We start from the raw sequence: 26,415 nt of genomic DNA, 5'->3' as shown, positions 1-26,415 counted from the left end.
GCCGATCACAAAGGCCGCGCCCCCTAGCGGCCAACGCAAGAATGCAGCCTGGGATGTGAAGGCATAAGGAGGCTTATGTTTGTCACATCCTAGGCTGCATTCGGTGTAACGAGGTTCCTGAATCAGGAGCACTCGTTACACCGGAGCAAGTAAGCACTTGCGCCGCGCAACTATGGTTGCGCGGGCGCAAGTGCTTCTTGAATCTGGGCCACTTTGTTTAAGGAAGTGGTCCATGCTGATATGTCAGTTAGTAAGTTAGTAATGCGAGAGGAGACTGAAGGAGTAGAGAGATATTTGGGTGCCATTGGTGTATAAGTGTATTGGAAGCCATGGGCTGTCATCAGAGAGTACAGTATATCTGTTTGATGAAAGAACTGTATCGCTCATGTGAGGATAGGATAGAAAAATCTGTAGAAAAATCTGTAGAAACATGGGACGGTTGGTTTGAACTTAAAAGGTCAGTAGTATATGCAGAGTTAAAGGCAGTATAGGAGAAAAAAAAAAGTATGGAAAGATAAATTTCTTGAAATAGGGGGTTAATTATAGAACAAAAGGGTTAACAAATTCAGAATATGTGTATAATAGGGGAGGGGGTATTTTTTTCTTGTAACTAATGATTGGATATAGAATGCCAAGATAATGCGTATATTTATTGTTTGAAGCAAGAAAATTAACAAAGAAAAATAAACAAAAAAAAGAGTCTGACTGGAAGATTCCACAACAGCCCACATGTCCAAAGAGCAGGGATAGGCAGGTACCCTGAGAGACTCCCTGGGGTGTCATTTGAAGCTGTATTTGTGTAAAAAAAATGATATAAAAAGCAAAAAGCAGATAAACATAAAACTACAGTTTCCATTTTAAAACAGAAATACAGCCAAAGCTTGTTTAGCTGTACTTCTCCTATGGATCACATGAGTGCAGTTTGTTCTGTACTCCTGTGACTCATTTTCAGCAGAGAGTAGGCTGAAGTCCGATCCCTGCTGACGTCAAAGTCGGTCCAGGCTCGAGGTCATCACAACAATGGAGTCATGATCCGCCCAGATCCCTGGACCGACACCCGGCTCAGCCTCTCAGCGAGCTGCTGAGAGCCTAAGCCGGCTGCTCTCTCCCCCTCCACAGGCCAGTGCTCCAGTGAGCGAGGAGGGGGCAGAGCAGAGAGCTTTGAGAACCGAGCGATCAGTGGTTTGATCGCTTGGTTCTCAGTGTTAGAGGCGTCGGGGGTCAGATGCAGCATCGGACTAATGTTGCATCCACCTAGGGAAGTATAAATCTGAAAAAAAACGAAAACATAATTCTCTTTTAACCACTTGCTTACTGGGCACATATACCCCCCTGCTGCCCAGGTGAAATTTCAGCCTTCGGCACTGTGTCGCTTTAACTGACAATTGCGCAGTCGTGCGACGTGCCTCCCAAACAAAATTGACGTTCTTTTTTCCCCACAAATAGAGCTTTCTTTTGGTGGTATTTGATCACCTCTGCAGTTTTTATTTTTTGCGCTCTAGACAAAAAAACAAGCGTCAATTTTGAAAAAAAAATCTATATTTTTTACTTAATGCTATAATAAATAGCCTAATTTTTTAAAAAAAAAACGTTTTTTTTCCCTCAGTCTAGGCCGATACGTAGTCTTCTACATATTTTTGGTAAAAAAAAAAATAAGCGACTGGTTTGCGCGAAAGTTATAGCGCCTACAAAACAGGGGACAGAATTTTTTTTTTTTTTTGATTTTTTTTACTAGTAATGGCAGCGATCTGCGATTTTTATTGGGACTGCGACATTATGGCGGACACATCGGACACTTTTGACACCATTCCCATTTATACTGCGATCAGTGCTATAAATATGCACTAATTACTGTATAAATGTGACTGGCAGGGAAGGGGTTAACACTAGGGGGCGAGGAAGGGGTTAAATGTGTACCCTGCATAGTGTTTCTAACTGTGGGGGAAGAGAACTGACTGGGGGAGGTGACCGATCTGTGTCCCTATGTACAAGGGACACAGCATCTGTCTCCTCTCTCCCTGACAGCACGTGGATCTGTGTTTACACACACAGATCCACGTCCTTGTCTGTGTAACCGCTGATCGCGGGTGCATGGCGGACATCGTGGCCGCCAGGCACGCGCATCGGCATCTCAGTAATGGGGCAGGCACGTGCGCGCCGCCCCCCAGTGGCTGGAGGCCGGAGGCCGTATATAGATGGCCTCCTGGCAATTGGGATCCACACTGCGGCCGTACAAAGTCGTACAGCCGGCAGCAAGTGGTTAATGTAAGACTAATCGTTGTGGGTCAGCACTGCTGTTCCTTTAAATGCAGTTTGACATGCAAGGATCAGTGTAATAATAAATGACAAAGAAAGGTGATGTAGCAAAATAGAGATGGCATACCACAAAAGCTTATTTATTAACCAATGTCTACATATCTTTCGTCTCCACAAATGGCAATTGTTCACTCAAATACATCATACACGTGGCTAACATAAAGTTCCATACCATGAAAGGACTACAGTAAAACCTTGGATTGCAAGCATTATATGTTCTGTAAACATGCTTGTAATCCAAAACTCTTGTATATCAAAGCGAATATCTCCATAAGAAATAATGGAAACTCAAATGATTTGTTCCACAACTATTTATTAATAAGCCCTTCAGTTTATAGTCCATATAAAAAGATTGTAGCAATGTGATAGGTTGTGTAACCATAAAATGTCCATCCACAAATGGAAGCCTCCACAACGTGAATAGAAGCAAAATCCAGCAGGAGCAACAGAGTATAAAATAGAAGAAAGGCGCCTCTAAGTGTAGCAATACGGTTACATTTAATGAATCGTACAACATTTAGCAACTCACATGGTTGATGGTTAAAAGAGGCACATCTAAGTATGTAGGCATCCGGGGTAAAGCTGTCTACATAGACCATCCTGCGCACCACCGTCTCTCACCGCTGTCAGTCTGCAATCGTGACCGGGAAGACTACCCTGCAGTAGAGCGATCTGAAAGTAGGGTTTGAAGTGCTCGTGGAAGGGATGATGTTGATAGCGGTGCGGAGGATGGTCTAGGTGGACAGCTTTACCCCGGATGCCTGCATACTTAGATGTGCCTGTTTTAATCATCAACCATGTGACTTGCTAAATGTTGTACCATTCATTAAATGTAAACATATTGCTACACTTAGAGGCTCCTCTGTTCTGTATTATACTCAGTTGTGACATGACGCTACTTATCAAGACATCGCTTGTAAATCAAGTCAAAATGTATTTAAAAATGTTGATGTCTTGCAAAATGCTCTCAAATCAAGGTTTTATTGTATTGCCAAATGAGGATGCAACAGCCACCATTTATACATGAATACAAATCAAAAGATTCATTACATCACAAATCTATAGACAAATATACCACCCTCCCTTAAGAAAGGCATTAAAACCTTCTAACATCTCTATCTGTGGTGCTATTAACCTCCCTGGCGGTATGATCATTTCAGATTTTAGGTGCTGAAAGCGGTACCATTATTTGCAAGGAAATTTGGCGTTTTATACTGTAGGCCTGTAATTCTTAGGAATAACTCACTAAAATCTGTCCAAACAAGAGTCTAGTAGGCATCCCGGGTATGAAAAAGTTTGAAAAACAAAATCATAAATTATAATATAATAAATAATTATAACAAATAATAATATAATAATAATAAAAATTATTCAATAATGTAATCAACTCAAAATCACTGAAATTTGCTCAGTTGCAGAATTGTCACTGTCATTATTTAAAACATTTTATGACGAATTTCCCCACAAATCACTATCGCTCAATTCTGCAAGTGATTATCATTTATTATCGCTGTTTTCTAGCTGCTCTAAAACCATTTTTGACATAAAGGGACACTTTTTGGTTGCTATGGACAATCTACAGTTTGCAGGCAGAAAGAACAGTGTTTATTATATAAAAGTGCATGCAGGACACTGGGCAGACCACTAGGGACAAGGGGGGGGGGGGGGTGTGTGTTTTTACATACAGTACTGTAATCTATAAGATTACAGTATACTGTATGTAATGTGTTCATTTACTTTTTTGAATTTGGCGCCGATCTCCGCCCCCGTTTGTCGTAACGTCGCAGGGAACGGAGAATGGCGACACACAGGGACACTGTGTGAATCGAGCGAGGACGGCGCTCGCTCACACAGCGGGGAGGCATCGCAGGATCCAGGGACAAGGTAAGTAACTTTGTCTGTGGCTGCTGCGATACGATCCCGAGTCTGGCTCGGGGATACCGCTTTTGGTACAGAAATTTTACCCCGAGCCAGACTCGGGAATACCGCCAGGGGGGGGTTAAAAGTTGTTGTATCTCTGACTTACAGTATATTAAAATATATGTAAATGCTATATCATTATACTTGTTTTTCTATGCAGAAATTGTTGTGCTCACAAAATCAAATCAAGATTAAAGTGGACATACACTATATTACCAAAAGTATTGGGACGCCTGCCTTTACACTCATATGAACTTTAATGGCATACCAGTCTTAGTCCATAGGGTACAATATTGAGTTGCCCCACCCTTTGCAGCAATAACAGCTTCAACTCTTCTGGGAAGGTTTAGGAGAGTGTCTATAGGAATGTTTGACCATTCTTCCAGAAGCGCATTTGTGAGGTCAGGCACTGATATTGGACAAGAAGGTCTGGTTCACAGTCTCTGGTCTAATTCATCCCAAAGGTGTTCTATCGGGTTGAGGTCAGGGCTCTGTGCAGGTCAGTCAAGTTCCTCCACCCCAAATTTACTCATCCATGTCTTTATGGACCTTGCTTTGTGCCTGGTGTGCAGTCATGTTGGAACAGGAAGGGGTCATCCCCAAACTGTTCTCACATAGTTGGGAGCGTAAAAGTGTCCAAAATGTCTTGGTATGCTCATGCCTTAAGAGTTCCCTTCACTGGAACCCCTCAACCAAATGATTTGGACAAGTACACAAAGCGAGGCCCATAAAGACATAGATGAGTGAGTTTGGGGTGGAGGAACTTGACTGGCCTGAACAGAGTCCTGACCTCAACCCGATAGAACACCTTTGGGATGAATTAGAGCAGAGACTGTGAGCCAGACCTTCTCATCCATATCAGTGCCTCGCCTCACAAATGCTCTTCTGGAAGAATGGTCAAACATTCACATAGACACACTCCTAAACCTCATGGACAGCCTTCCCAGAAGAGTTGAAACTGTTATAGCTGCAGAGGGTAGGCCAACTCAATAATGACTAAGACTGGGATGCCATTAAAGTTCATATGCGTGTAAAGGCAGGAGTCAATACTTTTGATAATATAGTGTATGTTCACTTACATCCGACATTTTTCCAAATCTGAGCGCTTAGGGAAACACCATTTAATCATGTGCATGCAAAAATGCTGCTTTTTTTTTTTTCTATGATTGGGTATTCTTTGCAAAGTTATATTTCACCACATTCACTAAGAGAAATTTCCCCAGCAAAGTGAACAGCCTATTTGGCTTTAGTAAATCAATGCGAATGTCTCCTTTTTCTGAGCAGAGAAATCTAAAATTGTGTAAAAATTACCTACTTCCCCCACCAGTTACATGATTGAAAAAAAAAACATGTTGTATTTTTATTTACAACTCAAGGATGCAACACCTGGCATTGCAACAGACAATTTTGGTAAGTGCGCCATGAACAACATTATTAGCATATTATCAGTCATTAGCGTGACAGCAATTTCATTTACCTGATATTCAAGCTTCACAATCTACTAAATGCAGCTAATTTTCAGAGCAGCTGTCTTCACTGACGTCACTGTAGCTGTTCCTGTAAAATAATAAGCAAAAATACATGAAAGTCATTTGGAGCTGTTGATATTTTAGGGTTAGTTTAGTTATGGCAATCTTATATTAAAGAGACCCTGTGACCAAACTAAAAGTCTAATTAAATGCAATGGCTGTAGAGCAGGAAATTTATACTTAACACCCTTCCGCCAATACTGAAGAGAAATTGACGGTGACATTTGCTTCTGAAACAGACACTTCCACAAGTGTGTCAGTCTTCCTTTGTCTCTTGCATAGGGGGAGATTAACCACTTAAGCCCCGGACCATTATGCAGTCAAATGACCAGGCCACTTTTTGAAATTCTGCACTGCATTGCTTTAACTGACAATTGCGCGGTCGTGCAACGTGGCTCCCAAACAAAATTGACGTCCTTTTTTTCCCACAAATAGCGTTTTTTTTTTTTGGTAGTATTTGATCACCTCTGTGGTTTTTATTTTTTGCACCATTAACAAAAATAGAGCGACAGTTTTGAAAAAAAAAAAAACAATATTTTTTTACCTTTTGCTATAATAAATATCCCAAAAAATATATAAATTCAATTTTTTTCCCTCAGTTTAGGCCGATGCGATTCTTCTACATATTTTTGGTATAAAAAAAAGTCGCAATAAGCGTTTATTGATTTATTGCGCAAAAGTTATAGCGTCTACAAATTAGGGGATAGTTTTATGTGACATTTTTATTAATAATTATTTTTTACTAGAAATGTCGGTGATCAGCAATATTTATCATGACTGCGACATTATGGCGGACACATCGGACACACATTGGACACTTTAACCACTAGGTGGCACTGTAGGGGTTTAAGTGTGCCCTAGAGAGTGATTCTTACTGTAGGGGGGAGGGACTGAATGAATGAATGACTTGTATAGCGCAACGCATTGCAAACTGAATCGCCTCTGGGCGCTTTTTCCAAGCTACCCGTGACAAGACATTGATCACAGCTTCCGATACAGGAAGCTGTGATCAGTGTCGTTGCCACTAGGCAAAGCGGGGAGATGCTTGTTTACATCAGCATCTCCCATTCTTCCTTGCCGTGAGACGATCGGGGGTATTCCCTCGGCGATCGAGTCCGCGGCACTCACGGTCAGGCTCCACGGAGCTCGCACGCGTGTCCACAATGCCACGCTCTTAAGTTGGACGTAATATAAAGTCCTTCTGCCTGTCTGTGCCATGCTTGCCGACGTATATGGTCGTGCGCTGGTCAGCAAGCAGTTTAAAGGGATATTAAAATCTTGTTTTTTTTTCCTTTAAAAAACAAACATGTTATACTTACTGCTCTGTGCAATAGTTTTGCACAGAGCAGTCAGATCCTCCTCTTTTTAGGGTCCCACACTGGTGCTCCTGGTCCCTCCTTCCTGACAGGTGCCCCCACAAAAAGCGGCTTGCTGTGGGGGCACGCGGCTTGCTGTGGAGGGCACCCAAGCAGGGCCGCTCCTGACCCGGTGCTTTGTGTATCAATTTACACAACCCAGCCCCACCCCCCTCTGTCTCCTGAATTGGCTCACTGGCTGTGATTAGACAGCAGCAGGAGCCAATGGCTCTCATGGACATCACAGGATCGAGAGGGGGCTCTGGTAAGTATTGGGGTGGGGGGGGGGTTAGGACCTGGTGCTGCTGCTGCACAAAGGTAGAAAAAACTTGTGTTTACAACCACTTTTACTAGTACTCGAGTGTGCAAAATTTGGTGCATCTCTGCATAGAAACCAATCACTTCCAGGTTTTATTGTCAAAGCTTAATTGAACAATTGAAGTTAAAGGGTTTGTAGTGGCAGAAGTTTTTTTTTTTTTTTTACCTTACTGCATTCTAGATTCTAGGGGTGGGATTCCTAGCCCTCGACTAGGTCGTCCAGAAATGTTGTTCAGAAACTTCAGAAAGGTGCTAGGTTGAGAATCTTGAGACAAGTTTTTTTTGTTTAGCACCTTCTATTACTGCGAGTATGAATGTCATGTGTAACGGTCACCACCGTTTACGACCTTCCAACAACTACGACAGCTCATCTGACACACAGACAAATCAACAGGTATCCCATTTTCCCCAGAATCAAGACGAGACACAGCTCTGTACTTGATCCAAATGTAATGTCTTTAATGGTTTCTTTCAGTCTTATATACAGTACAAGGCATTAAAGGAACAATCAACTCCCCACCCACACACTAAGGCTAATTACTAAACATTCCTTCATTAACAGCATAACAAACAAAAACACCATCACACACTAAGTTCCCTAGGCAGACGTTCCGTCTCCGACAAGTACATTCCACACATAAACAGTATTTAGCTTACATAATTAGAGGTCTGGGAGCAGACCTGGATTAACACCTGTCCGTTACAACACCAGGACAATGAAATGTCTTCCAGGCCCTGACTCAATTAGCATGTCACTAGTCCGGGCTAATCATAGAATGAAGTCACTATTGACTGGTTGGGCCAACATCTTGCAGTATCTCAAAATCCTGCAATACGAACTATCAGTGATGTCCCATCTCATGTAATACATGAATTATGATTCACTTGCCACCCCATGCCCAAAGGGCACAGGGTGGACTCAGACCCAAGAGTTATCAGTGACACTGACACAGGAGTATCCCCCATCCGCACAAAGTCTCTGGGTGTCCCGGGTCATTCCGTTACATCATGGTTACACTAGGGGTATATTTATTAAGAATTTGCAGAGCTGTGAAACTGCTTGTATATTTGTCTGTAAAGATGGGTGTTAAAGTTAATGTTACTAAACTGATTTCTTTCCAGATTGACTGTTATTCATTCATACAGAAAAAGTAAATCAGGGAAATACTTAATTATGGCCAATTGATGAAGTTGATGATCAGAATAAATAAATTATTTCCCTGAAATAAGCCTGGGTCTTATGTTAAATTTGGCAACAAAAGACACAGTAGGGCTTATTTTCGGAGTAGGTCTTATATAATGTGCTGTCTTCTCTCCCCCTCTCTCTCCCTGTCTGGCAGGAATCCCCTGTGGAACCATGTAAAAGTGCTTGTAAAATACTAAAATCCACTCTATTAGGCCGCGTATACACGATCGGTCCATCCGATGAGAACGTCCCGATGAACCTGACTGATCCGGTCCGTCGCGCCTACACACCATCGGGTTAAAAAACGATCGTGTCAGAACGCGGTGACGTAAAACACAACGACGTGCTGAAAAAAACGAAGTTCAATGCTTCCAAAGCATGCGTCGACTTGATTCTGAGCATGCGCGGGTTTTAACCAATGCTTTTACATACCATCAACGATCGGTTTTGACCTATCGTTTAAGCGTCCATTGGTTAAATTTTAAAGCAAGTTCTCAATTTTTTGACCGAAGGTCCAAAGAACCTATGGGGCCTACACACGATCGGTTTGGACTGATGAAATCGGTCCTTCAGACCATTCTCCTCTGGCGATCCTATCATGTGTATGCGGCCTTACAGTATTATATCATGTAAACTGTGTATGGTTTCTGTAATATAATTGTGAAAATCTCCTGCTGACAGCTGGGAGGAGAGGAGAAAAGCAGCCAGAGACCAGCTGAGCACCGAGCGGCGCTGTAAGAAGGCATGTGGCACAATTAGATAATACACATTATATACTACTGTAATAGATTGGATTCTAGTATTTTAGCAGCACTTTAAACTAGGGCTTATTTTTGGGGGAGGGCTTTTAATTGCAGCCCTCCTGGAAAATCACAGTAGGTATTTTTTTCAGGTATTTTCTGGGGAAAGCTATTGCCCATACTGCAGAATTTTTCTGAGTCTTTTGTTCCATTTTAAAGAAAAAAAACAACATTTTCGACCGTTCTCCCAATACACACAAAGATTGTACATGCAGTTTTACAGGCTGATTAGCTCATAATTTTGTATTACTACACCCCTAGGTTTAGGTTTCAATAATTGCATGCTTGAGTAAAAAATTCACATAAATAGATGGGCCAGTTTTACATTTTACTGATAACTTACATTGTTGTAGTAGCTCCACTTTCATGTTACAGCAGTTATACAAGGAGTTTAAATATGGATGTGCTGTCCAATAGGAACCAGTGTTAGCCCAGGTGGTCTTAGTAACCAGCACACAGTAACTGACCTGATCTGACAACTATGAAACCTTTATAATATAAATGAAGTGCAGCTCAAAAAATAATGAATAAAAAGTGACAATGGTTAGTAGCATAAGAGGGGATTAATGAGATCCTCATTCATGTACAGTCATGGCCGAAATTGTTGGCACCCCATTTTTTCCCCCAAGAAAATCAAGTGTTTCTCACAGAAAAGTATTGCAGTAAGGCCTCCTACACACGACCGTTTTCCTCGACAAAATCCATCAAGAAACTTGGTGGCAGAGCTTTTTTGCCAAGGAAAACGGTTGTGTGTATGTTTTTCGTTGAGAAAACTGTTGTGGTTCTCGACGAGAAAAAAAGAGAACAAGTTCTCTTTTTTCTCGTCGGGAGTCTCATTTTCCTCATCGTGTTTCTCGTCGGGCTGGTTTACAACGAGAAACACATTGGTGTGTATGCTTAGAAACCAGCGCATGCTCAGAATAAAGTATGAGACAGGAGCGCACCTTCGGTAAAAGTAGCGTTCGTAATGGAGATAACACATTTGTCACGCTGTAACAGACTGAAAAGCGCAAATCGTCTCTTACCAAACTTTTACTTAACACGCAGTAACATGAGATTAGCAAAAGCAGCCCCAAGGGTTGTGCCAGTGGAATCAAACCCATTTATAGTGCCGTCGTACGTGTTGTACATCACCGCGTTTGAGAACGACGAGATTTTGTCTTGACAGTGTGTATGCAAAGAAAGCTTGACAAGATTCTCCACAAGCCTGACAAGGAACTAGTCAAGGAAAACTATGTTTCTTTTACGACGAGTTTCTCATCGTGTGTACGAGGCCTAACACATGTTTTGCTATACACATGTTTATTCCCTTTGTGTGTATTGGAACAAAACAAAAAAAGGGAGGAAGAAAAAGCAAATTGGACATAATGTCACACAAAACTCCAAAAATGGGCTGGTCAAAATTCTTGCCACCCTTTCAAAATTGTGGATAATAAGATTGTTTCAAGAATGTGATGCTCCTTTAAACTCACCTGGGGCAAGTAATAGGTGTGGGCAATATAAAAATCACACCTGAAAGCAGATAAAAAAAGAAAGAAGTTCACTTAGTCTTTGCATTGTGTGTGCCACACTAAGCATGGATAACAGAAAGAGGCGAAGAGAACTGTCTGAGGACTTGAGAACCAAAATTGTGGACAAATATCAACAATCTCAAGGTTACAAGCCCATCTCCAGAGATCTAGATTTGCCTTTGTCCACAGTGTGCAACATTATCAAGAAGTTTGCAACCCATGGCACTGTAGCTAATCTCTCTGGGCGTGGACAGAAGAGAAAAATGAATGAAAGGTTACAACGCAGGATAGTACGGATGGTGGATAAGCAGCCCCAAACAGGTTCCAAAGAAATTCAAGCTGTCCTGCAGGCTCAGAGAGCATCAGTGTCAGCACGAACTATCTGACGACATTTAAATGAAATGAAACGCTATGGCAGGAGACCCAGGAGGACCCCACTGCTGACACAGAGACAAAAAAAAGCAAGACTACAGTTTGCCAAAATGTACTAGAGTAAGCCAAAATCCTTCTGGGAAAATGTATTGTGGACAAATGAGACAAAGATAGAGCTTTTTGGTAAAGCACATAATTCTACTGTTTACCGAAAACGGAATGAGGCCTACAAAGAAAAGTACCTACAGTGAAATATGGTGGAGGTTCAAGGATGTTTTGGGGTTGTTTTGCTGCCTCCCAGAAATGGATGGTAACAAAGCGCTGGAGAGTTCTAAAGTGACCAGCAATGAGTCCAGATCTAAATCCCATTGAACACCTGTGGAGAGATCTTAAAATTGCTGTTGGGAAAAGGCACCCTTCCAATAAAAGAGACCCAGAGCAGTTTGCAAAGGAAGAGTGGTCCAAAATTCCGGGTGAGAGGTGTAAGAAGCTTATTGATGGTTATAGGAAGCGACTGATTTCAAAAGGGAATAAACATGTGTATAACAAAACATTTGTTAACTGCAATACTTTTCTGTGAGACATACTTGATTTTCTGGAAAAATTCTGGGGTACCAACAATTTCGGCCATGATTGTATATAGTAAGCACAAATGGTTGAAACCAATAATGAAAATGAAAAAAGGGCCATAAAGAAAAATCCAACAATCAAAGAATGTTTCTCCTCTGTGATTGATGACAGACAGGTGAAGAAAACTGTAATGCTGATCCAGATTGGTAACAAAGAGAAATCATAATCCACAAGCCAGACAGATATTGAAGCTGCTTACTAGAATACACTGACCACCTAAACAGCAAGCTGGCCAGAACAAGCACGTGGCATTAAGGTTACCCTCCAACTATACAGGGAGTGCAGAATTATTAGGTAAGTTGTATTTTTGAGGATACATTTTATTATTGAACAACAACCATGTTCTCAATGAACCCCAAAAACTCATTAATATCAAAGCTGAATATTTTTGGAAGTAGTTTTAGTTTGTTTTTAGTTTTAGCTATTTTTAGGGGGATATCTGTGTGTGCAGGTGACTATTACTGTGCATAATTATTAGGCAACTTAACAAAAAAAAAAATATATACCCTTTCAATTAATTATTTTTACCAGTGAAACCAATATAACATCTCAACATTCACAAATATACATTTCTGACATTCAAAAAAAAACAAAAACAAATCAGGGACCATATAGCCACCTTTCTTTGCATGGACACTCAAAAGCCTGCCATCCATGGATTCTGTCAGTGTTTTGATCTGTTCACCATCAACATTGCGTGCAGCAGCAACCGCAGCCTCACAGACACTGTTCAGAGAGGTGTACTGTTACCCTCCTTGTAAATCTCACATTTGATGATGGACCACAGGTTCTCAATGGGGTTCAGATCAGGTGAACAAGGAGGCTTATGTCATTAGTTTTTTCTTCTTTTATACCCTTTCTTGCCAGCCACGCTGTGGAGTACTTGGACCGGTGTGATGGAGACATTGTCCTGCATGAAAATCATGTTTTTCTTGAAGGATGCAGACTTCTTCCTGTACCACTGCTTGAAGAAGGCGTCTTCCAGAATCTGGCAGTAGGACTGGGAGTTGAGCTTGACTCCATCCTCAACCCGAAAAGGCCCCACAAGGTCATCTTTGATGATACCAGCCCAAACAGTACTCCACCTCCACCTTGCTGCGTCGGAGTCGGACTGGAGCTCTCTGCCCTTTACCAATCCAGCCATGGGCCCATCCATCTGGCCCATCAAGACTCACTCTTATTTCAGCAGTCCATAAAACCTTAGAAAAATCATTCTTGAGATATTCTCTGGCACAGTCTTGACGTTCAGCTTGTGTGTCTTGTTCAGTGGTCGTCGTCTTTCAGCCTTTCTTACCTTGGCCATGTCTCTGAGTATTGCACACCTTGTGATTTTGGGCACTCCGTGATGTTGCAGCTCTGAAATTATGGCCAAACTGGTGGCAAGTGGCATTTGGCAGCTGCACACGCTGACTTTTCTCAGTTCATGGGCAGTTATTTTGCGCCTTGGCTTTTTCCACACGCTTCTTGTGACCCTGTTGACTATTTTGAATGAAACCGCTTGATTGTTCGATGATCACGCTTCAGAAGCTTTGCAATTGTTAAGAGTGCTGATCCCTCTGCAAGATATCTCACTATTTTTGACTTTTCTGACCCTGTCAAGTCCTTCTTTTGACCCCATTTTGCCAAAGGAAAGGAAGTTGCCTAATAATTATGCACACCTGATATAGGGTGTTGATGTCATTAGACCACAACCCCTTCTCATTACAGAGATGCATATCACCTATATGCTTAATTGGTAGTAGGCTTTTGAGCCTATACTGCTTGGAGTAAGACAACATGCATAAAGAGGATGATGTGGTCAAATATTCATTTGCCTAATAAATTCTGCACCTCCCTGTAAATGGTTCATGATGTTCCAACGGCACTCAAAGGTAAAAACAAGAAAAGCGCTCTTATAGTGCAGTATGATATAAAATGCTTTATCAGCAAGGTAAAAAGAGGCACTGACAAGGTTCCAGGATGAAAAAGCTCAGCAAGTGTTCAAAAACGGCATTTGTGCAGCGTTCCTACGGACCTCCCTTCTAGCACAGATTAAGCTGACCAATCAGGGAATGAACAGTGATGACGTCACCGCCGTAGGCCCCACCCCTACGCTTTTTTTATCATAGATGACGTAGTCTGGGATGGGCCTTCTATGACAAAACGTATAGGGTGGGGCCTACTGATGGTGGCGTTTTCATGTTGTTCATCCTTGATGCTGTTTTTTGGACACTTGCTGAGCTTTTTAATCCTGGAAACTTGAAAGTGCCTCTTTTTATCTTGCCAATAAAATATTTTATATCATACTGCATTATAAAGAGCGCTTCTCTTGTTTTTACCTTTGAGTGCTGTTGGAACATCACAAACCATTATGCTTGGAGGAAGACCTTAAATCCCTGTGCTTGTTCTGACCAGCTGTGATTTAGGTGGTCAGTGTTATCTGGTAAGGCAGCTTCAAAAATCTGCTGTCTGGTTTGTAGATTATGGTTTCTCTTTGCTGCCAATCTGGATCAGCATCACAGTTTTCTACACCTGTCTGTCATATATCACGGAGCACAGAGGAGAACATTCTTTGATGATTGTTGGATTTTGCTTTATGGACCTTTGTTTCATTTTTATACACAAACACCATTTGTGTTACTTGTAAACATGAATGAGGGTTTCATTATTCTCCTCTCTTTATGCTACTAACCATTGTCACTTTGTATTAATTATTTTTAGCGCTGCACCTTATTTATATTATTTTGAATGGACTTTTTTTGTATCTTGACTCTTGGTGCTGGCGGCTTTAAATGATAATTTTTTAATGCAGTGTTTTTCTCCTCTTTTTTTACCTACAAAACCTTTGCTGAATCCTGGTTGCAAGGAATCAAAGCACATAAAAGAAAGATTAATGGTAATTTGGGTAGACCTTTGACACAGCTACAGTGTTTCCTAGATAGCTTTTGTAGTTCACAGATTGATTTGACTTGTTGCTGGCCAATACCTAGCTAAATTCAAAGCTTTCTCAAACAATTAAGGTACAAAACACAAATGTATGCTTATATTGCTTTCCTTATTGATCGCTGTAACATTCTTTCTCTATTAGCTCTTTAGTGGATTTTCTTTTTTTTGCCATCTATACATTTTTAGGTCTTGATTTCTTTTTCCTGAACACACTTCTCTTACTTAGAGAAGTCATTAAATGTGAATTTTGTGGCACTTTTCTTTTCTCCATTTCAAAGAATTTATCAACCTTCCTCTACAACTTAGAAGCCTTTAACCTCACTGCCGGTATAATAATGTTCTGATAATTGAATGTCAAAGCGGTACATTGTTTTGCATGGAAATTTGTTGTTTTGTATTGTAGGCCTATACATTCTTAGGAAATAACTCACTTAAATCTGTCCAACAAAAGTCTAGTAGACATCCCCGGGTATGATAAAGTTTGAAACACGAAATCATAACTTATAATATAATAAATAACTATAAATAATTATAACAAATAATAATATAAAAATAATAAATGTTATTCATAATGTAATCAAATCAAAAACACCTGAAATTTGTCCAAACAAGAGTGCAATATTACTAGTCACTGTAATACTAGGGCACTGCATATTGGTTTCAGTAAACATTCCGGGTATGAAAAATTTTGAAATCATGGGACTGCACAAAGTCCAACGTCCCAATAAGGACCATGGAACCTGGTTGCCTTTCGGATTTTTTTCCACTGTGACTTGCTTTGAGCGACAAACCACGCACTATCCTTGTTAGGTGCTGACTTTGTTTCTCGGTTGGTGGGCTGTTGTCCATGAAGTGACGAACAGTCAGGTGTTCTTGGGTTGACAACGTCAAAAGCACGACGTCCAGCCTCTATTCACCAGCCATTGATGGTGTTTGGTGGATCACAAAGTTCTTTTCGGCAACTTTCCAAATTAAATCAGAATGAATCACTCTTTTTTTTTAGCATAATGTAGGCTTTTCTACAAGCATTGCTCAAGAAGATGCCTGAAGATCTTTTTTTTGTAGTATGTCTTTTTGCTGTTTCCCCTATTGCTGGGTAGAATGTCATTGCTCTGTCAACACCTCCCATGGTGTTATCGTAGTCTATCACTACTTCTGGCTTCATGATTTTTTTCCCACCTTTCATGTGTACCATAACAGTGAAGGTATTATAAACTGCACTCATTAGGCACACATGTTTCTCGTCAATGCCATCATGTTTGCCTTTCTGCCAGGGTAACCATTCTCCAGTCTTCAGCTTTATATTGCCAAACATTGGCGGCATGTCGCACCAGTTAGCCCTAACAGTTTCATAAGGCATCTGTTTTGTTTTGCAGAAGAAACTCATAAAGTTCAGGAGATGTATAAAAGTTGTCAGTTGTTACGCAATATTTCTGATTTAGCAATGGCTCAATGTGTGAAAGAACAGAAGATGTTGCCATTCCATAGTTGCTGTATTTTGGATTGAATGTTGTTCCTTTTCCAGTGTATATGACTGAATTACAAATGTAGCCAGGTGACGATTCCACATAGCATGAAGGATTTTGATGCCAAATCGTGCTCTCTTTGATGCAATGGATGTGTACCCAGCGAAGCCTTCTCTTGTAGGCCATTGGACTTTCATCTATGCTGATATCGCTTTCTGACACAGCCCCGTTGAAAATTCTTTAGAATCATTTGAGATACCAAATCTTCCTGAGTTTTGGTGCAGGATGAGTAGTTTCAATTTCAATCAAATTCGTTGTTGTTTTCAAAGTGTAAATATTTGATGATTAGGGAAAATTTGTATTCTGCCAATGAATGGAATGGCAAATAATTTGTTAGTTGTCCAACAACCATCTTTGCAGGGGTTTCCCCACCACTCCCAGAAGTATTATTAGGCACAGAAATTTCCAAATCTCATCTTTGTCACTGATTCCCACTTTCTGCTGCTTGGAAACTTTCAGATGCGTAGTAGCTAATTGTTTGCCCTTGGTACCCAGTTTGTCTCAGTAACAATTTTTTTAATAACCGGTCATTAATAGTTGTAAGATGCCAAGGGGCTGTCGTCTTCAACGTATACTTTCATTAAAGATGTTGCATTAAATGGGAATCTTGGGGGCGCTACGTGATCCGTACCACAATCAATAGAGCACCAAGTTCGCACATCACTGAGTTCAGTGGCACAATCGTCGCTGTCGCCACTTTCAGTGTCGGATTATTTTCCCCCACGAATCACATCGCTTTTTGGATGCCATGGACGTTCTCAAGTTCACGGAAAGAAAGAATGGTAAAAGTGCAGGCACGGAACAGTGATACATCGGGCAGAGGATACAGCGGGAGTATTACATTGTGGATCCTTGAGACCAGTAAGTACCTGTACCTGGATTACTGCGATGCAATCCCGAGTGTAGCTCGGGGGGTTAACGCTATTGGCATGAATTTAAAACACCTGAGCCACACTCGGGAATACCGCCAGGGAGGTTAAGGATAATTCTCCCTTTAGTGGGTATATGTAAGGGTTTACAACCACTTAGACCCTCCTATACAGACAAGGAAGCCACTATCTTGGCTTCTGTGTGATTTGCAGTGTCTATGGTGCTAAAAATGTAATCAGTTATAACAGCAGCCATTTGAGGGCTTGACAGCTCAGTTGAGAGCCAACATGAGCACACTAATAACTGTAAGGCCCCGTACAGACGACCGAACATGTCTGCTGAAACTGGTCCGCGGACCAGTTTCAGCAGACATGTTCGGTCGTGTGTAGGCCCGAGCGGGCAGGATTCCAGCAAACATTTGCCCGCCGGGCCTTTTCCCAGCGGGCAAAAATTTCCGGACTTGTTTTAAAACAGCCCGCTGGAATCCTGTCCCCTCGGACATGTTCGGTCGTCTGTACAGACCTACCGTACATGTCCGACGCCCGCCATCCCTCGCATGCGTCGAATGACTTCAACGCATGCGTGGAAGCATTTAACTGGCAGGGCCGCCCACGTCGCCGCGTCATCGTCGCGGCGACGGCACGGACACGCCCCGCGTATTGTTTACACGCGGATTTCTGTATGATGGTGAGTACAGCCACCATAAAGAAATCCCCGGGCATACATGTACGATGAAAACGGTCCGGCGGACCGGTTTCATCGTACATGTATGCTCGTCTGTACGCGGCATAACAGTTATCATTCATGGCATTACTTTAAACCACAAGGGCACTGCAGCAAGTAAGCAACATAGTGACACAAAGGATAAATGTCCCCATGTCACATTCCAGAAGTATTGGACTGAAATGACAGAATATTCCAACCCTTAACTAAATTATGTTTACAGACATTACCGTTTTTACATGAATGGAATCCCCAGAGATTGTAAAAAAACATGGGTTTAATCAGTGGTTCTATAACATTCAGCACAATTTGATTACTAATACAAGGGGCTCCTATAAAAAATCTTCCTCGGATGGTTAGGTAAAACAGACCCAAGGATCTTATAATTCATCATGGATGATAAGATCCTTGGGCCTGAATTGCACCAAATGTTATTCAGGTGGGCTGATGTTTGTCTTGTTTTTTCCACCCTCCTTCTCCAAATACTAGATCTGTACTTGACGAACAACGTTTGGGTGGTCTCCCGAAAACGTCACAATTTGACGAAAAGTGGCTTGAGTGCAATGAGATTACTTACAGCAGTTCTTGCTGGTAGGCAGCCGGACCAATGAGATGTGTTCTTTTCATTCTTTTCTATGTGAGTGTTTTTAACATTTATAATACGATTTACAACTATTGTGGGCACGTTTGTTTTTATGCATATGCGCCTTGGGCATTATTTTGGAGCAGAACTGTTTGAGTGTTTGAATACTGGAGAAAAGCCAAGCAAGCTGCTTTACATATACATGCTTACCATGAACACTCGATTCCAGAGGTTCATGAAGTTCTCCATCCATGTGGGTGAATGGTGGCACTTTGCACAGTGTAGGAGTATGGTGTAAACACATAGAACAGTTGAGCATGGACTAAATACTGGACTCTCTGTGGGGGGTGTGAGACTTCTTTATATACAGAGATGCACACTTGTCGGATTTAAAGGCACATGGACTTTGTGTACTATATGTACAGTATATCACATTTCTATATGGCACTCATATTTTCATTTTGGAATCATAAAGATAATATATTTATATTTACTTTATTGGTCTATTTGCACAGTGGGTGAGATTAATGCCCCGTACACATGACCGGTTTTCCAGTCGAAAAAAAAAAAAAACGATGATTTTCCCAACGGAATTCCTCTCAAGCGTGCCTTGCATACACACGGTCACACAAAAGTCCAATGAACTTTTGACTGCCAAGAACGTGGTGATGTAAAAGACTACGATGAACCGACAAAATTAAGTTCTATGCTTCCAAGCATGCACGTTTATTTCTCGTCGGAAAAGCATACAGAGGAACGGTTTTCCTGCTATGATTTTTTCCTGATGGGAAAAAAAAAGAGACCCTGCTCTCTTTTTTTTACCGGCAGTTTTCCCGTCGGAAAAATTGCCATGGAGCATACACATGGTTGGAGTTCCCGGCCAAAAGCTCTCATCGCAGTTTTTCCGATGGGAAAACCGGTCATGTGTACGGGGCATGAGTGTAGGACGTTTCTTTGTGTCTGACATACCAGAACATAAGGCTAGCAACTTTGTCTCTTTTTGTAGTGGTAGAGTAGTGAGCAAAGCCCTTTCATAAGATAGTGTAAACAGCAATGATCAAGTTCAGTGACACAAAGCAATGAATCAGAGAAGTTAACATGTAGTCAGATTAGTAAAATAGTTTCTGATTGGTGGCTATGGGTTACATTATTTCACAAGTTATCCCAGTTCATGTTTTTTTTTGGGGTTGACAGATTGTGTATATCTTGTCTGTAAAAAAAAAAAAAAGCTCCTTTCCCTTTCTAACACATTTTTTGAACATTGCCTGGAACACATGTTTAGGGCTAGCATTTGTCATATCTGTCATATTCTGAAGTGTGGAGCCAAGTTCTGTGATGGTGCACTTCATCATTCAAGCACAGGAGTTGTATCATCACTGGCTGCCCTATAGCCTCAGGAGCAAGGTATCAGCAGCGAAAAAAGCTTTCGAGTAGAGAGAGCACAGAACTGTCATTGCTTGAGCATAGCAAGTTCTAAGGTGAAAATAGAAAATTTGTGGAGAACATTTTAATTTTAATACATTTTTTCTGGCACATGCCTAGCTAGCTGTTCATCCATCGAAACTGTATGCAAATTCCATCTCTGCAAACAAGGCAACAATGAATGTTCTCTGTATTCTGGGGAAAATACTAGATGGAGCTGAGGAACATACTTTTTTCTAACGATAGTTAGCAGCAGCTAGTGACCACAATAGAGTATTTTCCTGGGAGCATTCGATTTTGCACCATTCATACAGAACAATTGACCTATGAAACTGCGGAAATCAATAGTAATTGGATGAAAAAATATCCAACATATCTGATTTTTATCTCCCCTCCCCCCCTAAATCGGGTACCAAAGGGTGCCTTAAGTGGTTTTCTAGTAATACGCACAAACACATACAATTGTCATCCTATCTTTTTAATGCTTTGCTTATCCTGTGTACTGCTAAAACACATACAAATGAGCTAAAAAATTAAAAATCAATAACAAAATCAATGGAAAGGATAGATTCTATGTGTATGTAGAATGGAATGAATTGGTTCTATTATGTCCTTATGTCTCCAAAGACATTGAAGGCCTCTTTTGTGTACCAGAGATTTGCACAGATCTAACACATAACATGCCCACGCATCAAAGAAACCTTTATTTTCTTTAACAACATTCCACAACATAATGCACTTACCAAGATGGCACATCTCACTGGAAGGTCACTATTTAAATATTGACATGTCCTGATGACTACATTGGATTTCCTGTCCATTTTTCATTATTATTTATATATTTGTTACTTATGTACGTTTCGGGAAAATACCAACCACCACACATAAAATAAATGTATTACCCAACAGAACTGTGCTGGTGCAGAGATATTTGGTGTTAGGGTTGGCACAAAAAAAGGTTTCTTAGGGGCATACAGTTGAAATCACACTTTGCAATCAATAACTAAGAAATGTTAAGTATGACTTTTTTTTTAAATTTAGCTTATTTAGAAGTTTTGCACATCAGTCTCCAGCAAAGGCGCTGTAATATGTAGTCATTTAACCACTTCAGCCCTGGAAGAATTGGCTGCTCAATGACTGGGCCATTTTTTGTAATTCGACACTGCGTCGCTTTAACTGACAATTGCACGGTCGTGCAACGATATACCCAAACAAAATTTACGTCCTTTTTTTTATCCACAAATAGACCTTTCTTTTGGTGGTATTTGATCATCTCTGCAATTTTTATTTGTTGCACTATAAACAAAAAAGTGCGTCAATTTAGAAAAAAAACACAATATTTTGTACTTTTTGCTATAATAAATATACGCAATTTTTTTTTTTAAGTGAATTATTTCTCAGTGTAGGCCGATATGTATTCTTCTACATATTTTTGGTAAAAAAAAATAAGTGTATATATTTTGGTTTGCACAAAAGCTATAGCGTCTACAAAATAGGGGATAGATTTATAGCATTTTTATTATTACCGTATATACTCGAGTATAGGCCGACCCGAATATAAGCCGAGGCACCTGATTTTACCACAAAAAAATAGGAAAACCTATTAACTTACTAACTCAAGTACAGCAGCTACTGTAAGTGGAAAAGAGGGTCAACAATGCCCATTTTGCATGCCTCACTGCGCCCATTTGCAGCGTCACTGTGCCCATTGCATGCCTCACTGTGCCCATTTGCAGCGTGACTATGCCCATTGCTTGCCTCACCGTGCCGATCTGCATACCTGATCTCCCGCTGTTTCACGCAGTCAGTCGGCGGCCGTCCAGTGTAACAAAGTCCCGCCTCCTTCTCGTCCGGGATAGGCGGAATACTCAGTTTCCCAGCAGTGAGTCAGTGTTCCGCCTATCATGGACGAGGACGAGGAGGCGGCGAGGCATTGTTACACTGGACAGCCGCCGACTGACTGCAGAAACAGTGGGAGATCAGGTATGCAGATCGGAGAGACTCGAGTATAAGCCAAGGGGGGCCTTTTCAGCACAAAAAAATGTGCTGAAAAACTCAGCTTATACTTGAGTATTGTACAGGACGCCGTGGCTGGGTCCTGGAAGGCCGTTATATTTCCCCTCTGTTTGGACTGTGGTCCCTTTAAGGGAACAGAAAGGGTTAACACACCTGTCTAAGGAAGTGGTTTAAAGTAGACAGGAAGTTGTAGGTGAGAGTGGAGGAGTGTAGTAGAGTCTATGCATGGTGAATGGTGGACAATGAAAAGCTGTGAAAGCTATGAAAAGCTGTGAAAGGACTTGGCAGTGTCCTGCCTGGAAGCCTGCTTACCTGCAAGGACTGTTTAACTGCGATAGCAGTTCTGAGCTCTACAAGTCGGTGAGACTGTTATTTCTTTTGTTTTGCTGCTGTGAAGCTATTTCAGTTTAATAAACCTCAGTTTTGATTTAAAAGCCTGTGTCCTGCGATGTAGCTGGTTCCCCGAACTTTACAGTATATACAGTATATTTTTTTTACTAGTAATGGCGGCAAACTGAGATTTTTTATTCTGGACTGCGACATTATGAGACACATCGGACACTTTTGCTAGCCCGCTTAAAGCGACCGACGTACAGCTATGACGGTTCGCGCAGCGGGGCCAACCTGCCGCAGTACAACTGCGGCGGCTGGTCCGCAAGCAGTTAAAAAGTAGATATACATTATATGCTGTATTTACTCCAAAAATTTAATAAATTGCAGCTTGCCAATTCTTAGATGTGGTGGCTGCAATATTTTCCTTTTTTAGGCTTTTTTCCTTTTTTTATCTGGTGATCCAGCCAGTAAGTCTGTTTTTCATCTTCCTTTAACAGAGCAAGATGTCCAAAGCAGCAGTTAGGGGGATGGGACAAACTATTTAACACTAATAGTGGTTCTTACAATATTCAGCTTTTATTCATTTATGTGGAACCTTTATCTCAAATGGAAAAAGCTGCTTTTATAACTGCTTAACCGTTAGTCAAGACCATCAAAACCTGCTGGGGTATCTAACTGGAGTACAATCTGACTGTACAATCTCATTTGGATCTGCCAAAAACTTTATTGGGCAAGGAGATGCCCCCCGCCAAAACACTGGGATTAGCGCTCTCCACCATTGGCGGAGAGCGCTGATCGGGAGTAGGTCGGCTCCAATGTTCTGACAGACACACAGGCCTAATTTCAGCTTTTTTTTTTTGAAAAGGTGTTGCTATTGCTCCTCCAGTGGGGTGGAGACACCCTAAGACAGGAAGTGTGTTACTGGCCAAATCACTAGGTGAAAAAAGGAAGAAAACTGATAAAAGGAAAACGAATGCATTCATCACATTTTTATGTTGTTAAATGTTACAACCAGGGGCGGGCTGGGCCAGGATGCAGAGTGGCAATTCCCCCCTCTGATTCCCCGTGAAAGGGCCGCTATGCTTCCAGCTCAGAACTGTACATGTTGTGTACCATACGATGGATCAATAAAGAGCCAGCCGCGGTCCCTGTAGTACTGAGTCTGAGACAAGTTTTACCTCCCTCACCAGCCCAGATTTGCTCCCGGAGTCCCGCGGACACTCGGCAGTCATATGACCAGTGGTGGGCAGGACTGTCCGGATGATTGAAACACAGGGACAGGGCTCTTGGGGAGAAGGCTGCTTGATTAATATGACAGGCTGCAGTCTGACGGGTGCTGGAGCCTGGAAGAGGGAAGCCTATGGGAGAGACATGTGCTGTGTTGCTGCTGCTGTCCCGAGAGGGAGAGTCGAATCCCCGGAGGATCTGGTGAGTGTCACCCAATCACCACAACACCCTGCAATGCCCAGCCTGCATCAGTAACCACCCATCACACCCCTCTATTGTGTACAGTCACACCTGATACCCTTCACACCTGATACCCTGATACACTCCATTATATCCCATTATATCCTGTGTACACTCATCATACCCTGCACACACCCATTACACCTGCTACCCTACAGACCAATGCACAGCCACCCACTCACTGCAGAGTCCTGACACCACCCAACACTCACAATTACACCCTATTATACCCTGCATACACTAATCACACCCCAACACCCCTGCCAACACCTCTCACCACAAATCCCTCCCTACTATACTCTGCATACACCAGTCACATAAGCCCTCTTGCACCTCTCACCACCCATCACACTTTACTGTTTCTGCTTACACCAATCACACCTTCTTACAGCTATGACATCAAACCCTGTCCTACCCTGTATACACTCATCACACCCCATTATACTATGTATACACCCCTCCTTGATTGTCACCACCCTTTACTCCCTAGTTGTAACCATCACCATGCAACCTACTACCCTCTCCTAAATATACAGCACTCAAAACTTTTATACACCTGCCCACCCTCCAATAAAAAAAAAACACATTTGATACATACTCCCTCATACAATCTGCCATTTAAATATATTCCCCTAGGTTACCCATCCTTCCTGTGTTAGCCTTCTCTCACCACACCACACCCCGGTTACAGCCTGTCCTCATTTTTCCCAAGCTCCTCCATCTCCTTCCTGGACTTCTCATTCATCTGTCAGTCTTCCTGGGCTCCTTCTACTCCTTCCAGGGCTTCTCCCTGAGCTCCACCTGTATTCCCCATCATGCTTCCTGAACTCCTCCCCATTTTCCCCAGTTCCTCCCGAGATCGTCTCCATTCTTCCTCAGTTCTTCCAATGCTCCTCCTCATTCTTTCTGAGCTCCTCCTCATTCTTTACCAGTTCCACCTGAGCTTCTCTTCATTCTTCCCCAGTTTTTTCTGAGCTCCCCCTCATTCTTCTCCAATTCTTCCTGAGCTCCTCTCCATTCTTTCACAGTTCTTTCTGAGCACCTCCTTATTCTTTGTGAGCTCCTCCTCATTCTTTGCCAGTTCCACCTGAGCTTCTCTTCATTCTTCCCTAGTTTTTCCTGAGCTCCTCCTCATTCTTCTACAGTTCCTCCTGAGCTCCTCTTCATTCTTCTCCAGTTCTTCCTGAGCTCCTCTTCATTCTTTCCCAGTTCTTACTGAGCACCTCCTTATTCTTCATGAGCTCCTCCTTATTCTTCTCCAGTTCCTCCTGAGCTCCTCTTCATTCTTCCCCATTTTTTTGAGCTCTCCCTCATTCTTCTCCAGTTCTTCCTGAGCTCCTCTTCATTCTTTCCCAGTTCTTTCTGAGCACCTCCTTATTCTTCGTGAGCTCCTCCTTATTCTTCTCCAGTTCCTCCTGAGCTCCTCTTCATTCTTCCCCATTTTTTTTAGCTCTCCCTCATTCTTCTCCAGTTCTTCCTGAGCTCCTCTTCATTCTTTCCCAGTTCTTTCTGAGCACCTCCTTATTATTCGTGAGCTCCTCTTCATTCTTTGCCAGTTCCACCTGAGCTTCTCTTCATTCTTCCCTAGTTTTTCCTGAGCTCCTTCTCATTCTTCTACACTTCCTCCTGAGCTCCTCTTCATTCTTCTCCAGTTCTTCCTGAGCTCCTCTTCATTCTTTCCCAGTTCTTACTAAGCACCTCCTTATTCTTCATGAGCTCCTCCTCATTCTTCTCCAGTTCCGCCTGAGTTTTTCTTCATTCTTCCCTAGTTTTTCCTTAGCTCCTCCTCATCCGTCTTCAGTTCCTCCTGAGCTCCTATTCATTCCTCCCGAGCTCCTCTCCATTCTTTCTAAGCTCATATCCATGTGTAAGGATTAGATACAAATTTACCATATGACATAGGCTGGCCATGCATGATTTTTATTTTTTTCGTTCAACCAGCGGGTTGAATGAAAAAAGAAAATTTGACGATCCTTAATGACAATTACGTGATAATACTACACGGCAGCCATATAACATTTGTATTGTTTTTTTTTCTTTCACACAAATAGCTTTCTTTTGATGGTATTTAATCTCTGCTGGGTTTTTTATTTTTTGCTGAAAAAAATGTAAAACAAAACATTTTTTTAAAAAAAATATGTTTTTCTTAGCTTATGTCAGAAAATGTTGTAAAGAAGTAATTTTTGAGGTGGCACTGATGTGGCGGCACTAATATGCCGCACTGATGGAGGGCACTAATAGGTGGCACTGTTGGGTACTGATGGGCAGTACTGTTGGGCACTGATGGACAGTACTGTTGGGCACTGATGAGCGGCAACAATTAGCACTGAAGGCACAGGCACTGATGGGCCATAAAAAGGCAGCACTGATGAGTTTCACTGATGGGCACTGATTGGTGTCATTGATGGGAACTGATTGGTGTCACTGATGGGCACATACTGGCATCAATTGCTGGGCACTGATGGGGCTGCACTGTAATCAGTGCCCTGATTACCGGTGCCGGTACAGGTCTCCCCTGTGAAGAGATGCAGCTGATTGGCTTTCCTCTCACACTCTTTCAGTGTGAGATGAGCCGATAGATGACACTTCACATTTACATGTGATTGGCTGTGA

General features: G+C 41.9%; 1 protein-coding gene across 5 annotated transcripts in view; it reads right to left on the bottom strand.

Moving 5' to 3' along the window:
• Nucleotides 1–26,415, bottom strand: part of CTPS2 (CTP synthase 2) — a 414,745-nt gene that overhangs the window by 29,997 nt on the left and 358,333 nt on the right. For all 5 annotated transcript variants that reach the window (XM_040338655.1, XM_040338657.1, XM_040338654.1 and 2 more), the window contains one exon: nucleotides 5,714–5,793. In XM_040338655.1, the coding sequence (XP_040194589.1) occupies nucleotides 5,748–5,793 (46 nt within the window). In that variant the 3' untranslated portion in view covers nucleotides 5,714–5,747. The remainder of the gene's footprint in view (nucleotides 1–5,713; nucleotides 5,794–26,415) is intronic.

The sequence above is a fragment of the Rana temporaria genome, chromosome 2 (genome assembly GCF_905171775.1).
Source record: "Rana temporaria chromosome 2, aRanTem1.1, whole genome shotgun sequence".
Lineage (NCBI taxonomy): Eukaryota > Metazoa > Chordata > Amphibia > Anura > Ranidae > Rana > Rana temporaria.
This window is presented reverse-complemented; position numbering and strand designations above follow the sequence as displayed.